This window comes from Idiotropiscis lumnitzeri, chromosome 15, assembly GCF_059441095.1.
Source record: "Idiotropiscis lumnitzeri isolate Australia: NSW breed Sydney's pygmy pipehorse chromosome 15, RoL_Ilum_1.0, whole genome shotgun sequence".
Classification (NCBI taxonomy): domain Eukaryota; kingdom Metazoa; phylum Chordata; class Actinopteri; order Syngnathiformes; family Syngnathidae; genus Idiotropiscis; species Idiotropiscis lumnitzeri.
The window spans coordinates 2,517,689-2,533,942 of NC_142405.1; the positions used below are offsets into that span (position 1 = coordinate 2,517,689).

Genomic DNA, 16,254 nt, shown 5'->3' on the forward strand with positions numbered 1-16,254 from the left:
GAATGAGGTAATCCAGTAAATATCCAGTGGAATATATTGCGCCTGTAAATGTATTTAAAGTCGAGGATTTGGCTGTGGAAGTGCCAGGTAAGTGAGCTGCAGGTTATACTGCTTAAATACTTGATGAAATCAAAATTGTATTTTCAATATGTAATCAATCATGTAGTACAAGTAATTAGGCTAATGTTTTGGGGACTCACATCATCTGTAAGTAGTTTGACATAATAGGCATGGTTAAAGAGGAGCTGTAGGGAACATATCACTTTTTTGGGGGGGGGGGGCATACGAATTTATTTTCATTTATTTTAAATGTGTGCATTTTCATAAGCAGAAAGACATTTTAAACAGCCTGGCCTGGTTGCATCAAGTATGCATTTAACAGAGACGGCATTATGTTAGAGTTATCCAGTACAGTTAAATATATTCCCAAGTAGACATACACCAAATCGAGACGAGATAAAACAAACAACCACAGCTTGTGCAAAAGGGGAGAAAAGCGCAGAGAAAAACCGGGTTTGAGTCTCGTGCTAAAAGGAGTGGGGGGTTTGAGTGCCGCACTCGCACATATATAGCAACTCACAAGGGACTGTGTGTCGTTGAAGTATCCGTTTCTGTCAGCATGTCTTGCTTCACAAACGTCAGAAATTTAGGATCAGCTGTTCATGTTTTACTCAGACGGTGGGCAGTTAATTTACGTCTGCTTGCTTCAAGAGGTGAAAGTTGATTCTAACAAGGTGCAATATGGAGTGTTCAACTGTCTGTTACTGTTGTCGAACAGCTGTAGGATAGGTTTACGGGTTTAACATTCGCAACGGATTGAGTGACTGCTATCACTCAGCACAAGTGCAAAAACAAGCAGAGTTTATTATCGGTTGTCATAGTCAGTCTTACACCTGATCTGTTTTTATTTTTGTTTTGCTTTTGAGGTTCTCACTTGGACAGCCCGAACTGAAAGTTGCAAAGACTGGCACAGTTTATTATCGGTTGTGATAATCTGACACTTGATCAGGTTTTATTTTTGTTTTGTTTTTGAGGTTCTCACTCGGGCAACCCCGATTAAGAGTGTCGAACAAAGATATGGCATTGGGTTCTTGCCAGTTTGTTTGAAATACAATTAATATGGGAAATACATCTTGAAGTCAGTCTGACAGGAAATATTCATTATTTTGCCATGTACATTGTAATTTCTCGTTGAATATGTGGATTACTTGGCAAATTGAAATTAAGGTCAGCAGTCAAGAGCAATCTAATTTCCTGCTGCAATTTTTTTTCTGATTTATCCCTCCCACCTATGTTTTTTGTTTTTTTTTTGCTTAGAAAAATTCATTAACATACGTACTAAAACTCAACCAATGTAGCTTAAAACCTGCTATGTTAAAAGCTATAATGAGCAATGGACATTGAATAGTAGAATAGAATGCGTTTTATTGAGCAAAAGTATTGCAAGAAGACATTTCAACAGCTACTTCATATTATATGAACCCTGTTGAATGTCGTCCAGTGGGAGTCGCTTATTCAGCGGCGTCAGTCTAGGGAAAAATAAATCACAAGAACAAAAATTAACTTTTTATTCAGTTCACCAAGCCCGTATTACATCATGTAGCCAGTGCCCAACTTAAGTCTTGTAAACCAAGGTCTGGTATATTGTGGTTAAAAAAACTGGTTAGTATTGGCATTGGATTTGTCTTGAATTACCTTTCCTGCGTCACGACTTTTGGCCCTCAGCTTGTTGACTTGAGACTCTGCAATGTCAGCACGCTCCTGAGCCTCCTCCAGCTCATGTTGGACCTTCCTGAACCTGGACATGTGCGTGTTAGCCTGCTCCCCCTGTGGAAGATTGATTAGAATAGAGTTTATTAAAAAAAAATATATATATTTTTTGCCAACATGAAAAACATGTTTTTTAAAATGTACTCACAGCCTCCTCAGACTGCCTCTTGTAAGACTTGACTTTGAGCTGCAACTTGTCCACCAGATCCTGAAGTCTGGTCACATTCTTCTTGTCCTCCTCCGTCTATGGAGACAAAAATATGGAAGTATTGAAATGTGGATTTGTAAACTTTACAGGAAAACGTATACGTTTAAGAGAAATAGAAGATACCTGGTAGGTCAGCTCCTTCACTCTCCTCTCGTATTTGCGGACACCTTTAATAGCATCAGCTCCGCGTCTCTGCTCGGCATCAACTTCTGATTCAAGCTCACGCACCTGAAGAGGAAGCCACATTTATCAGTCATGTCATTTTCGACAAAAAACAATCTCGAGTGTTAACTGTGTGATACTCAGAAAGAAATGTATATCGGTACATACCCTCATCTCGAGTTTCTGCAGCTGCTTCTTGCCACCCTTCATTGCGAGGCTCTCGGCCTCATCCAGACGGTGTTGCAGGTCCTTGACAGTGACCTCCAGGTTCTTCTTCATTCTTTCCAGATGAGCACTGGTGTCCTGTTCCTTCTTCAGCTCTTCAGCCATCATGGCAGCCTAAAATGAAGAGTATTGCAATCGATAATTCAAAATCTTGATTGGACTCGCCGTGGTGTCAGCAAATTGTGCATGGTACGACTCACATCAGTGATCGCCTTTTTGGCCTTCTCCTCAGCATTACGTGATTCCTGAACAGCATCGTCCACTTCACTTTGAACCTGGACAAAGTCCGCCTCCAGCTTTTTCTTGGTGTTGATCAGGCTAGTGTTCTGCATTGTTGGAGAAACTTATTGAATTTGGTTTTCATCCTAAAGTCGCCATCTGTCGGATTGTTTAAGAAACAGATGGTTTGGATTGCTGAGCTGAACCTGAGAGTGAAGCAGTCCGACACGCTCGCTGGCGTCAACCAGCTCCTGCTCGGCCACTTTGCGTCCTCTCTCCGTCTGTTCCAAAGCAGCTCTCAGCTCCTCGATTTCCGCCAGCATCAGGCAGTTCCTGCGCTCCACCATGGCAACCTGTTCCTTCATGTCTTCCTGTCCTCTGATAGCATCGTCAAGGTGCAGTTGGGCATCCTAGCACAGAGCAGAACATTTTCTTCCGTTTCTTTGGACTTCAGCAGTTTGCATAATAATCACAAGCTCACCTTGAGTTGTCCCTGGACATTCCTCAGTTGTTTCTGGGCTTCAGAAGCCTGTCTGTTGGCATGGCTCAGCTGAATCTCCATCTCATTCAGGTCTCCCTCCATCTTCTTCTTAACCCTCAGGGCGTCATTCCTGCTCCTGACCTCAGCATCAAGAGTGCTCTGCATGGAGTCAATGACTCTCTGGCTGTTCCGCTTGATCTGCTCCATCTCCTCGTCCTTCTCGGCCAGCTTCCTGTCAACCTCGCCCTTGATCTGGTTGAGCTCAAGCTGCACGCGAAGTATCTTGGCTTCCTCATGTTCCAGTGTGCCCTTGAGCAAAAGTTGAAATTGTGCCTTTGTCTAACCAAGTTATGTGTCATCTAAATCAATATTTCTTATTAAATCGAGACATTTAAAAGATTAACACATTGTATTTACTGCACCTCTGCCTCCTCCAGTGCTGTTTGTATTTCACTCTTTTCACCCTCCACAGTCTTCTTGGCCTTTTCCAGCTCATGAATACTCTTTCCACTCTCTCCAATCTGTTCAGTCAAGTCAGCAATCTCCTCTATGAAAGAATTAACACAAAATATTAAATCCATTCCTGAAGACAATGGCAATGGAATTAGTCTTGATACAACTATTCTTAATATTATCAAAATACAATACAATACAATAAAATTTGTTGACATTTTACTGTTGGTCACAATGTTATTTGGGTGTGCACTGGAGAGAAATTAATCTTGGTTGGATAACGGAACTAAATGTTAGTCAAAATGACTCACGCTGCAGGTTCTTGTTCTCCCTCTTCATCGTCTCCAGATGATCCAGAGCCTCTTCATACGAATTCTTCATCTTGAAAAGTTCAGTGCTGAGAGAACGAGCCTCCTTCTGGGATCCTTCCAATTCTGCCTGGCCCTCCTCAAACTTCTGCTTCCATTCTGCCAGAACCTGAACATTTTAAGATGTTTAGCAATAAAGTACGATGAAGGACAGGATTTAACTCAGATGGTTTAATTGCTCCTTTACCTTATCAAAGTTCCTCTGCTTCTTGTCAAGGTTGGCAGCCAGGGAATTGGCTCTCTCCACATCAATCATGAGGTCTTCCACCTCACCCTGAAGCCTCTGCTTGGTCTTCTCCAAAGAGGCACACTTGGAGTTCACAGCCTCAATGGACTCTTCGGCTTCCTGAAGACGCTGAGCTAGCTTCTTCCTGTAATGGGAAAGAATTTTTGTTGTCATTCATCTCCAGACTCTAAACACACTTAAGACTTATAAATTGAGTTCAGATAGGTGTCCAAATTATTTACTTGGCTTCCTCAAGCTCTTCGGTGCGCTGGATAGCATCAGTCTCATATTTTGCTCTCCACTGTGCTACCTCACCGTTGGCCTTGGACATTGCTCGCTGCAGCTCAGCTTTAGCCTCCTGCTCTTCCTCAAACTGCTCTCGGAGGAGATCGCAGTCATGGCGGGCTGACTGAACAGCATGAGCCAGGGCATTCTTGGACTGGTGAACCCAAAGAAATCAAATAATTTTTTTTGTTTTGGGAGAAATATTTTTTTTTTAGCCTGGCTTATGTATCTTTAGACACAGGCGGAGGATGGCATTGTGCCCATCAAAAGAACTGTTATGTAATTCCATACCTTTACTTCTTCTTCATTCAGTCTCTTGAGCTCATCCATTTGCTGAGTGAAAGCCAGCTTGCCCCTCGTCAACTGAGACACAAGGGCGTCCTTTTCCTCAAGCTGACGAGCAAACTCACCTAAATGACATATTATGAGTATTATTTGAAAAGGAACATTGCAAATTTCATCAAAGTCTTCCCACAGCTGACTTACCGTTCTCAGTTTGGAGTCTTGCCTTCTGTACACCAATATCATTGAACTGACGAACATTTTCATCATATTTGGTTTTGAGCTCTCCAAACTGGTCTTCAAGCGTTCTGCACATTTTTTCCAAGTTGCTCTGCCATCATAAAACAAAATGGATTGTCCCCATTTAGTATGTAATTATTCAGTTCAAAATAATTTCCTTTCATAAATGATTCTTGCCTTGGATTTAGCAACAGCCTCCATGTTGCTGGAGAGATCATCAATCTCCATCTTGTACTCGCTCTTCTCCTTCTCAAGCTTCTGCTTGACACGCTGGAGGTTATCAATCTGCTCGCCCAGCTCTGCAACGCTGTCAGCCTGCTTCTTGCGCAGAGCGGCTGCCGTCGTCTCATGCTGCAAGGTGGACTCTTCAAGATCACGACGCAGCTTCTGGAACTCAGCCTCACGCTTCTTGTTCATCTCAATCTGCGCGGCCGTCGCTCCACCGGCTTCCTCCAGCCTCTCACTGATCTCCTCCAGTTCTCTGGAGAGGTCAGCCCTCTGCTTCTCCACCTTGGCCCGAGCTGCTCTCTCAGCTTCAATCTCCTCTTCCAGCTCCTCAATACGAGCCTAGATTTGATGATAGTATTGCCAAGTGTATTAGCTGAAACCGAATGAGAGCTTATGTAATCAGTGGATCAACTTACCTGGAGTTCCTTGATCTTCTTCTGGAGTTGAGCACCAAGAGACTGTTCATCCTCAATCTTGCTGAGCAGCTGGCTGGTCTCAAAGTCTTTCCTATGTGTAGAAAACAAAAATATATACTTTGTTATGTTTCTGTTTGCAGCCGGTATCAAAAGAACCTCTTTACCATATGATTCTTTCTCTTACTTTTTGAGTTTCTCATCCGATTGTTGTTTACCATTCTCCAGATCCATTATGGATTCCTGGGCCAGTTTCAGATCTCCCTCAAGCTTCCTCTTGGCTCTCTCAAGGTCCATGCGGAGCTTCTTCTCTTGCTCCAGTGAGCCCTCAAGCTGTTACATTTGTGTTCATGTATATGAGTTATGATCTTGAAAGGATGTAACACGGATGACAGATTTATGTAAAAAACAATTGTGTTCTTACATCATCCACTTGCTGTTCCAGCTTTGTCTTGGCCTTGGTCAGAGTGTTGACTTTGTCTTCCTCTGCCTGAAGATCGTCCAGTGTCTGCTGGTGAGTCTCTTGGAGGGCTTTCTTCTCCTTTGTCAACTTGGCAATAGACTCATCTTGAGATGCCATCTCCTCTGTCAGGTTTTTCACCTAAAATGTTGTGATTACTTTAATATGTCTGTGTCCACACATATCCTAATCGAATACATACTTTTTGAATGTTTGTGGCAATAAAAATAAATATCACCTTATTTTCAGTGGCATGCTTCTCCTTCTCCACTTTAGCCAACGTGAGTTCCAAATCATCAATATCTTTCTTCAACTCTGAGCATTCGTCCTCCAGTTTCCTCTTCTTAGCTGTAAGCTCAGCATTGATTTCCTCTTCATCTTCCAGTCTCTCGGTCGTCTCTTTGAGTTTGGCCTCAAGTTGGATCTTGCTCTTAATGAGCCCCTCACACCTTTCCTCAGCATCTGAGAGGTTCTCACCTTCCTATAAATACGTACCCCAAAAAAGCATGCACTTATTTATCATAATAATCTACATTTTATATTTGTCTCTTCCAGGTAGTTGGCACAGTTAGAGCCTGCCTTTGCAATACGTGCATTGGACAACACTGTGTATTTACCGCTGCTATTTGCAGTTGCAGGTCATTCTTCTCCTGCAGCAGGGAAACCATTTTCTCCTCCAGGTCTTTCTTTTTGGTCATAGCAGTAGCCAGGTCTGAACTCATCTTATCATAATTCTCCTTCATCTGCTGCAATTCTTTCTCAGTCTCGGCACTCTTCAGGAGAGGCTTGATCTTGAAGTACAGCTTCAGCCATGGCCAGTTCTTCACATTCATGAATGAGCGGAGGTTGTACTGGATGCTGAAGATAGATTCTCTGGATGGGGCGGAGTTACAGATTGGTATTTTATTTTAATATGCCTGTACAGTAAATGATGATACCTGCATAATAAATAGCTTCGACATACCTCCTCTCCATCATCTTAACAAACTCTTTCCTCATAACGTATCCTCTGCACAGAGCCTGAGTCATTGTCACCAGCTCAGCCAGTTTCTCATCTCTCATCTCCTCCAGGGTACCCAGCAGACCAGCTTTGAAGAACACCTGTGTGGTTTAAATAATAGTTGAAAACATATGCACGCCATAACTCATAGAAGATGCTGCATCCCTGTGACACACCTTTGTGTGTCCAAATTTGTACTGAGTGTGATCCACATCAATGGAGCCCAGCAGTTTCTCGGCAGCCTTCTTGTTGTCAATGAACTGACCCTCAGGGATGACACTGGCGTTCAATACTTTGTACCTGTGAGATAGGTGTAGAGTGTTATATTTTATATTCACTGTACACTCCCTCATTACCGTGTAACTCGCGCAAAATTTGGAATTATATCGTCACCTCTGTTTGAAATCACCGTAGAGGATTCTGCTAGGGAAGCCCTTCCTGCAGATTCTGATGCCCTCAAGCACACCGTTACACCTCAGCTGGTGGATGACCAAGAAGTTCTCCATAAGACCTGAATGCAAAAGACTGGTCAATCATTCTTTTCTTTTGACAGACTACATTTAAGGAAAATCGCTCATCAGTAAAACATCGAACCTGGAGTTTTTGATTCGTTGGGAATCAGGCAACGCACAAAGTGAGGATGAGTGCTCCTCAAGTTGGTCATCAGCTTGCCCAAGTTCTCCTGTGATGTGAAATATAAACATTTTTATGACAAATGCCAGCATGAAATCATGTTCATCCATCCATTTTTTTGTAAGTTACCCTGAAGAGAGCAGAGACAGTCTGGAAAGAACCACCCTTCTTCTTTCCCCCCTTCTTTGCGCCGGTATCTGTTTCCCATAACATGTAATTGTGTCACTTAGATACTAGCAGTTCATAAATTTGAGCACCATTTTTAAGCACAAGAAACCAAGGTTGTTTAAATTTAATATCAATCTAATTGCTTATTTGACAGGAAGCACATGAGCTTCATACCTTCAACCTTAGAGTGAGCCGCGTACAACATAGCCAGCAGTTTGTTTGAAGACTTCTGGTAGAGCTGAACAACGGAGTCATTCAGTGGGTCCTTGTTCTTGTCCAACCAGCCATTGATGTTGTAGTCCACGGTACCAGCGTAGTGGACCAATGAGAAGTGGGCCTCAGCCTTGCCCTTTGCGGGCTTTGGCTTCTCAAAGGCCTTGGTCTTGCCAAGATGCTGATCGTGCAGCTTGTTCTTGAAGGTTGTGTCCGAGGCCTTGGGGAACATGCACTCCTCTTCAAGGATGGAGAAGATGCCCATTGGCTGAAGTAGCAATGCAAATCCGTTAAGTATTTCTTAGACACAAATCAAAATTTGAATCGAATTGAATCTTGCCTAAAACACAACAGGTGTTTCACCTTCTCAATAAGCTCAATGCAGGCAGCCAAGTCCATGCCAAAGTCAATGAATTCCCATTCAATGCCTTCTTTCTTGTATTCTTCTTGCTCCAGCACAAACATGTGTTGGTTGAAGAATTGTTGCAGTTTCTCATTGGTGAAGTTGATGCACAGTTGTTCCAAGCTGTTGAACTACATACAGTATACAGTCAAATGAGTTGAGTGTCTTACAGTACGCAGACTTCTGTGACGAGTGAGACTCACATCGAAGATCTCAAATCCAGCGATATCCAACACCCCAATGAAGAACTGTCTTGGCTGCTTTGTGTCCAACATTTCATTGATGCGGATGACCATCCACAAGAACATTTTCTCATAGACAGACTTGCACAGAGCTGAGACAGAGTTGTTGACCTAGTAAAGATATGTTAGGGTTACAATTTTTTGGGAAAAAAAAGTTCAATGTGGAACTACTTATGGAGTCTCAATTTTATTTTGCTTACCTGTGAGACAGTCTGGCCTTTAGTCACCATCTCGTTGCCAACTTTGACTCTGGGGTAACACAATGCTTTCAGCATATCAGCTGAGTTCAGGCCCAGAAGATAGGCAATCTTGTCAGCCACTAATAAAAGATGTGATTTGAGAGGGAGCTTAGCTTTTCATTCAACCCTTGATACATTACCGCTAATATTCAAGACATACCCTCAGTGCCGTCAGGTTCAGCCTGCTCCTCACGCTGCTTCTGCTTGAATTTCATGTTGCCATGATGCATCACGGCACCAGTCAGCTTGTAGATGCCAAGTTTCTCCTCTGCGGTGAATCCCAGGATGTCAATAGCAGTCTGTAACATACATAGACCGCGGTTATCGGATTTTAATTATGGTTTCCAAGTTATCATAATTGAACAAACAACACTCATATTGTTTGAATTTTATCCTTACATCTGTTGCGACGAACTCCTCGACATCATCGATACTCTTGACCGTGATTTCACCCTGACTGATCATTGGGTAGTCATATGGGTTGGTGGTGATCAGAAGACCCTCTATCAAGGTTCAAGAAGCACAGGTTAATAATAATTGAGTACTTTCAAGTGGGCCATTTTCTTGTGCTATTATAATATCATATTTTCTGCATAATCCTAATTTACCCAGCAGCTCAGGTTTGTGTCCAGTCATCAGCTGATAGAAGATATGATAGCTCCTCTCAGCTGACAATTGGAAAGTGACACGGGACTTCTCCAGGAGATCTAAGAGCACCAATTAAACGTGAAAGAGTAGTCATAAATTTCATATACTTATGATTGTCCAGTATTTAGTGCAAAATGTCTTGTATTTGCAACAATTTAAACTCACATGTTTCAATATCAGCTGAGGACAGCTTTCCACTGGAGCCAAAGTGGATCCTGATGAATTTACCCTAAAAAGTTTATATATATTTCTTAAATTCAACAACACCTACAAAAGCTTTTTGATTCAGTAAATATGAACAAAACAAAACCCGATTTGATTTACTTACAAAACGAGAGGAGTTGTCATTCCTCACAGTTTTGGCATTACCATAGGCCTCCAGCAGAGGGTTCGCTGCCACAATTTGGTCTTCAAGAGATCCCTGCAAAAGATACATTCAAATACTGTAATGATCTGCCAACCCCCTATTCCAATTCCGGTATCGCAGGTAACACATTTTACCTGCATTTTGCCTGCTGCTTGTTGTTCAGCCTTTTTGGAACCAATAGCTGCAATTGTTGCAAAATACTGGATGACACGCTTGGTGTTGACAGTCTTTCCAGCACCGGACTCTCCACTGCATTAGAGAAAACACAATTAAGATTTAGACCTCATTTCCTCCAGATAACAATTGAATCCAACATTATTTGCTATACTCACGTAATCAGGACAGACTGGTTCTCCCGATCTGTAAAATGAGCATAATTGACACAACTTCAATTCCCATTTTTTCAATGTCGTGAACATGTGAAGTCACTTGTCTTTTTACCTGTGAGCATGGACTGATAGGCGTTATCAGAGATGGAGAAGATGTGGGGTGGTGCCTCAATCCTCTTCTTGCCTCTGTATGCTGAGACACATGTCGCGTCGTACACTGGAAGCCACTTGTAGGGATTCACAACAACGCAGAACAACCCAGAGTAGGTCTGCAAAAAATGACATGAGAAGTTAGCAACGCAAATACTTACGATGATTTAAAAAAATACACAAACGATTGGTATAAGGTGAATACTCACGTAGATCATCCATGATGCATAACGCTCTTTGAGGTTATACAATACACAAGGTTCGTTGAGGTGGGTCATCATGGCCATGTCCTCAATTTTATCGAACTTAGGTGGGTTTCTGGGGTGGATTTCATCTTCCTTCACAGTGACTGTCTGAATAATGATATAGTATTAGTCGTTTAAACCTGAAAACGCTAGAAAAAAATCTGCAAAGTTTAAGAAACAAGGTCAGTAATTATATGAAAATAGTCTTACATTATCGAGAAGCGTAAAGTTGTTAGATGTAATACAATCATTTGCCTACCTTTCCACCATCGATATCAACTGTGGCTTTTCCACCCTCCCTCTTTGTGAGTTTACCCTTGAGGTACATCTCAGCTGGATCGACCACAAAGTAGGCGCTTTTGGCATCAAAGGGAGCCGTCTGAGCCTCAATCCTCTCCTTCTCTGGCTTCCGGAGGTAAATGGCTGCAGCGCCATACTGCTCCATCTCTGCATCGGTGCTCATGGTGGCACTTTGGTGGAGACTGCAAAAGTATTCAAATGGCAGTGATTGTTCGCTTTTGCCTCCATGCACAGACAACATTACTGAATTCAATGTCTGATTGCTGCTTTACCTCTATCTCGTTCACAATAATGAATCAAGGGTAATGTGTCCAATAGCGTCTCGCGATGCTGTAAAAAAAATATATGTTCACCATTTTATACAATCATTTTATACATTCAATCCAGAATTTAGTATCTAATACAAGAATCACTGAAAGTGAGGTCGTGATTGGACGTGCATGTAACTCTTAATTAACAGCATTCAGCTGAATCCCCCACATACGTTTATATGATATCACAAAGAACAACATTTAACCTGGGTCGATCTAAAATGACCTCAAATCAATTATCACTGTACCAGTTAAGAGAAAAGAAACACACGCACTCACCTGTGTTGGAAGCCTATCAGTCCATGCAGTAGTGCAGGGCTGCCTTTTTTATAGAGCGTTGGAGTGCCTGGTCAGCAGGAGACTCTCACTCAAGTTTGGTCATGGCCCCTTTTCGTCCTGTTGCCTATTTGGTGACTGGGTACATTTGTTATTAGAATCTGAAAAATGTGGTTTGACGTTACACCATCTGCTTTAACGGATCGATCCCGTGTGAAATTCCAACCTTACACTCTCTACAATGCACTCATACTATTCAAATAGAAAAAGAAAATGTAAAAAAAAAAAATTCAAATCTTTAAAAAGACCTACTGTATGGTTAAAAAACAAGCATAACATAAAAAGCGTGTTTAAAAAAAAAATTATAATATGATAACTTTGATGCTACTCTCACTGTTGATCATTGGATGTGGCAACGTAATGCATGAAATGGATTTATTCAAGTATGCACGGGATGATATTTATACAGCTAATTTCCCCACAATGGGATAAAATTAATACAAGCATTATAATAAAACAAATATAAAATACACTATAAATAAGTTAATAATATCTTATATATGTAGTATATGTATGTGGATTAATTTATTAATGGGTAAGAAGAAAACTATTACTCCCGATGAGTGAGACAGTTACGGAGGTACAAATGTGCTGCAGCTGAAGGATCACCAAAGCCACCAAGTGCAGGCATGAAAGTGATATCACTGCTGAGGTCCATTGATATCATTCATCAAATAGCCAGAATATTGTTTGTGTACGCTTCCAATAAATGTAGTTCTTGATTTAAAAGGACATTGCAACATGTCATTAACATCAATCGTCTTTAATCCGGAATAGCTTGAAGGAGAGGAAAGCTTGATGGCTGGAAGACACATCTGAATTCCACTGGTGTTCAGTTGCCGGACACTTGCATGTTTGAAATCTTTGGAATGAAAGAAAGACGCTCCCACCCTCCCGGAGTTCATTGACCTCTTTCATAAAAACTATTTTCCACCTCTGACTGAAATGGATATGCAACACTTGGTAATGAATTACGGCTTAATTGGATATCTATTCTTAACCAACATGTTCTAGCCACATCTCTTCAAGCTGGTATCCCCAGTGAACTAGTTTTAAAATATGGATTCATTTGTGTCACACATATCGCATTAGTGTCTTCATCTATTATGCACTGTTGCTAAATAAGCAAATGAGTGCCGTTTGCTGTACACTCCTAATTCTTCATCATGCTTCATGTTTAATTTTGGAAACACACCAAGACGTGAAGTGGTCTTCGGTTACCTGAAGGCCGTGCATCTCATATTCCTGTAATAAAATTAAAGATGCGGTTCTACCCGTACATGCTCCGTCGCAAGCTATGTGTGTCCCTAAATGGATAAGTAAACACTTGGCATCTCATTTGAGAACAGGCCCAAAAATAAGTACCACACCAGCCAATTGAACTTAATCCGCTTGCTGTATATAATACCGTAAGTCGCTGACATCTGTTAATACTGCATGAAGCATGTGTCCCTGCAGACTTTGACTGAATGTCTGTCGCTTCACTTTTGCAAACCTTCTTAGCGCTAGTGGAAGAAGAGTAGGAGGTCCTCGAATATACTATGTGGCACCTACCTTTGCATTTAACCACTTTTGAGGTCTTTTTTCGCTAAATTATTCAACCAAGATTTCGCAATTGGACCTCACTGCCATTGGAGTAAGATTTTGGCCCACAAACTATTCGTGAAAGTAGGAAATTAGTTTTGTTGGGGTTTTTCCTTCATTCTCGTTTTGGATTCATTTGTAAAATCAAAGTAAGCCTTAAAGGCAAGGCTGGTTTGTTAAACCAACAACCAATGCTGATAGTCCGTTGTAAGACTACGAGCTCAACAGGGTGAAACCTCCCCCTCGTCATTACCGTTTCATCTTTTCTCCACCTCGTATTCTCATTTTCCTGATTAGAGTCACCGATGATAAGATCAAAGTTACTAGAAAACAAATACAAAGATTCAGGAGTGATAATAAATACATTCTTTATTGATGAGCCCTTAAACGTTGCATCATATTTTATGTATGCTGTTCAAAGGCATCGTCACGATACTTTTACTCAGCAGAGTCGGTCTGGGAAAAAAAGGAAAAGAAGTACTTAGTCAAGGGACCTGATTTCAAACAACAGCAATGCACAGAGATCGCTTTTTGGCATGATCGCAATTGCCCAAATGTTACCTTTCCAATATCCCGGCTCTTTGCCCTCAGCTTGTTGACCTGGGACTCAGCAATGTCAGCACGCTCCTGAGCCTCCTCCATCTCATGCTGGACCTTTCTGAACCTTGACATGTGAGTGTTGGCCTGCTCTTCCTGTGGTTTAAATGGGCAACAATCGCACAGTGACAGTAAGGTGATGTCATTTAGTCAGTTGGGGATGAGAAGATTCAAGCAATTTAGCTTACAGCCTCTTCAGCTTGTCTCTTGTAAGCCTTGACTTTCAGTTGCAGTTTATCCACCAGATCCTGAAGCCTGACGTTGTTCTTCTTGTCCTCCTCACTCTGGTCATAAAACATTCCATAGTCAGCAATGAAAGACATTTGTGCGTTGCAAGTGAAATTTTTTATTGCGTAGTTATACCTGGTAGGTCAGCTCCGTGACTCTCCTCTCATATTTGCGGACGCCTTTGATAGCGTCAACTCCACGTCTCTGTTCGGCATCAACCTCTGATTCAAGCTCACGCACCTAGAAGGGCGTAAGATGTAGTATTTTAGTCACATAATTCCTTTTTCACGTTGAAAGTGCAATGTATATGCAGAACTGGTTGCATGCAGGTGACAGTTCATACCCTGGACTCCAGTTTCTGGAGTTGCTTCTTGCCGCCCTTCATGGCGAGGCTCTCAGCCTCATCCAGACGATGCTGCAGGTCCTTGACAGTGACCTCCAGGTTCTTCTTCATCCTCTCCAGGTGAGCACTGGTGTCCTGCTCCTTCTTCAGCTCTTCAGCCATCATGGCAGCCTGACATTTTATATTCAAGTCAAACTAAAGTATATCTCACTGCAACAGAACCCTCGCAATTACAGATATGTGGCCCATCATGTTTTTATAACTGAATGTCTTAACCGCATTTTAAATGTCGATATTGTGGATTTAGTTGTGCTTTAAGAAGACACATCTTCAAAGAAATTGTATAAAATTACTGTGTGGCACTGATTTTAACTCACATCAGTGATCGCCTTCTTGGCCTTCTCTTCAGCATTTCGTGCTTCCTGAACGGCATCTTCAACTTCACTTTGAACCTGGACAAAGTCAGACTCCAGCTTCTTCTTGGTGTTGAGAAGGCTGGTGTTCTGAATATGAAAAGGAATCATGTTTTACTTCTTTTATGTATCCTAAAGTGTATATCTATATGCTTGCTCAAGAGAAACATGGAAGTAGGGATAACTGAGCTGAACCTGAGAGTGAAGCAGTCCGACACGCTCGCCGGCGTCAACCAGCTCCTGCTCGGCCACTTTGCGTCCTCTTTCCGTCTGTTCCAAAGCAGCTCTCAGCTCCTCGATTTCCGCCAGCATCAGGCAGTTCCTGCGCTCCACCATGGCAACCTGTTCCTTCATGTCTTCCTGTCCTCTGACAGCCTCGTCAAGGTGCAGATGGGCATCCTGACAAAAAAAAAGTCAAAAATCATTTCTATGCCCCTTTGCATTTCTGATGCAATGACGAGAAGCTCACCTTGAGTTGTCCCTGGACTCTCAGAGGAGATCGCAGTCGTGACGGGAAGACTGGACAGCATGAGCCAGAGCATTCTTGGCCTGATTAAAAAAAAAAAAAAGTACTTGATCAAGTCATTTTCTGTTTTTATATTTAATTGGATCCTTTTTTCATGTTTCATCCCATCATGGCAAAGTCACCGGGAGCAAATGTTTACCCAGTACTATGTCTTAAAAGATTCATTCACACTATACCTTGACTTCCTCCTCAACAAGTCGCTTGAGCTCCTCAATCTGCTGAGTATAGGCCTGCTTGCCCCTGGTCAGCTGGGAAACCAGAGATTCTTTCTCCTCAAGCTGGCGTGAATACTCACCTAAAAGGCAAAGTGACCATGAGTTCAATGAACAATGAGGAACCACTAAAATACAAGATGTTTTTTGGCTGATTCACCATTTTCAGTTTGGAATCTTGCCCTCTGGGCATTCATGTCATTCAGATGACGGATATTCTCATCATATTTGGTCTTATTCTCTGCCAGCTGGTCTTCTAGACTTCTGGAAATTTTCTCCAAATTACTCTATAGTGGAAAAAAACCATTGGATTTTCAATATTTAGTATAGTATAATGTATGTTTTTACCTAAATAATCTTATTTTTTATTACAATCATCAACATGTTACAGAAAAAAAACACAGCCACAATCAAAAATTAAAATGAAAACAAAACCACTACACACAAAACAATCAACATTACAAAAACCCCACCTATACAAAAACACCAAAAATGTGTTTGTTCGGATTTTTGCTTTAAAAAAAAAACTCTATTCTTTTTAGAATAATTAAGTTTACAACATCACTGCAGTTTATAAATTCCACACTCATTACAGAAGCTCTAGCTAGTTTTGGGCATGAATCAGTTTCCTTCAACATTTTTTAAACATCCCTCCAAAAGGAGGACACAATGTCAAAACAAGTGTGGCAATAACTCCGACTCTGCAAAACTTAAACAAAATTCATCAGATTCGTCAAATAAAAAAAA

General features: G+C 41.6%; 3 protein-coding genes across 3 annotated transcripts in view; 1 reads left to right on the forward strand and 2 right to left on the reverse strand.

Moving 5' to 3' along the window:
- Positions 1 to 16,254, forward strand: part of xab2 (XPA binding protein 2) — a 28,427-nt gene that overhangs the window by 3,909 nt on the left and 8,264 nt on the right. The gene's annotated exons all lie outside the window — the stretch shown is intronic.
- Positions 1,486 to 11,291, reverse strand: LOC148322155 (myosin heavy chain, fast skeletal muscle-like). The gene is made up of 40 exons (XM_088316071.1): positions 11,230 to 11,291; positions 10,917 to 11,139; positions 10,622 to 10,765; positions 10,375 to 10,531; positions 10,266 to 10,293; positions 10,068 to 10,182; positions 9,895 to 9,987; positions 9,732 to 9,795; positions 9,527 to 9,625; positions 9,318 to 9,421; positions 9,079 to 9,217; positions 8,880 to 8,998; positions 8,641 to 8,790; positions 8,398 to 8,568; positions 7,996 to 8,302; positions 7,783 to 7,850; positions 7,615 to 7,702; positions 7,414 to 7,531; positions 7,197 to 7,320; positions 6,985 to 7,121; positions 6,638 to 6,893; positions 6,259 to 6,501; positions 5,985 to 6,161; positions 5,748 to 5,893; positions 5,564 to 5,654; positions 5,097 to 5,486; positions 4,884 to 5,010; positions 4,689 to 4,807; positions 4,355 to 4,551; positions 4,074 to 4,257; positions 3,830 to 3,995; positions 3,488 to 3,612; positions 3,066 to 3,374; positions 2,791 to 2,994; positions 2,566 to 2,691; positions 2,309 to 2,479; positions 2,102 to 2,206; positions 1,919 to 2,014; positions 1,696 to 1,827; positions 1,486 to 1,529 (listed from the first exon to the last, which is right to left on the reverse strand). Exons 2-40 carry the CDS (start codon positions 11,118 to 11,120, stop codon positions 1,512 to 1,514), a joined length of 5,811 nt encoding a protein of 1,936 aa, XP_088172197.1. The 5' UTR covers positions 11,121 to 11,139; positions 11,230 to 11,291; the 3' UTR covers positions 1,486 to 1,511.
- On the reverse strand, positions 13,627 to 15,248 carry LOC148322156 (myosin-8-like). The gene is made up of 8 exons (XM_088316081.1): positions 15,239 to 15,248; positions 14,965 to 15,168; positions 14,734 to 14,859; positions 14,357 to 14,527; positions 14,149 to 14,253; positions 13,974 to 14,069; positions 13,750 to 13,881; positions 13,627 to 13,644 (listed from the first exon to the last, which is right to left on the reverse strand). Exons 2-8 carry the CDS (start codon positions 15,121 to 15,123, stop codon positions 13,627 to 13,629), a joined length of 807 nt encoding a protein of 268 aa, XP_088172207.1. The 5' UTR covers positions 15,124 to 15,168; positions 15,239 to 15,248.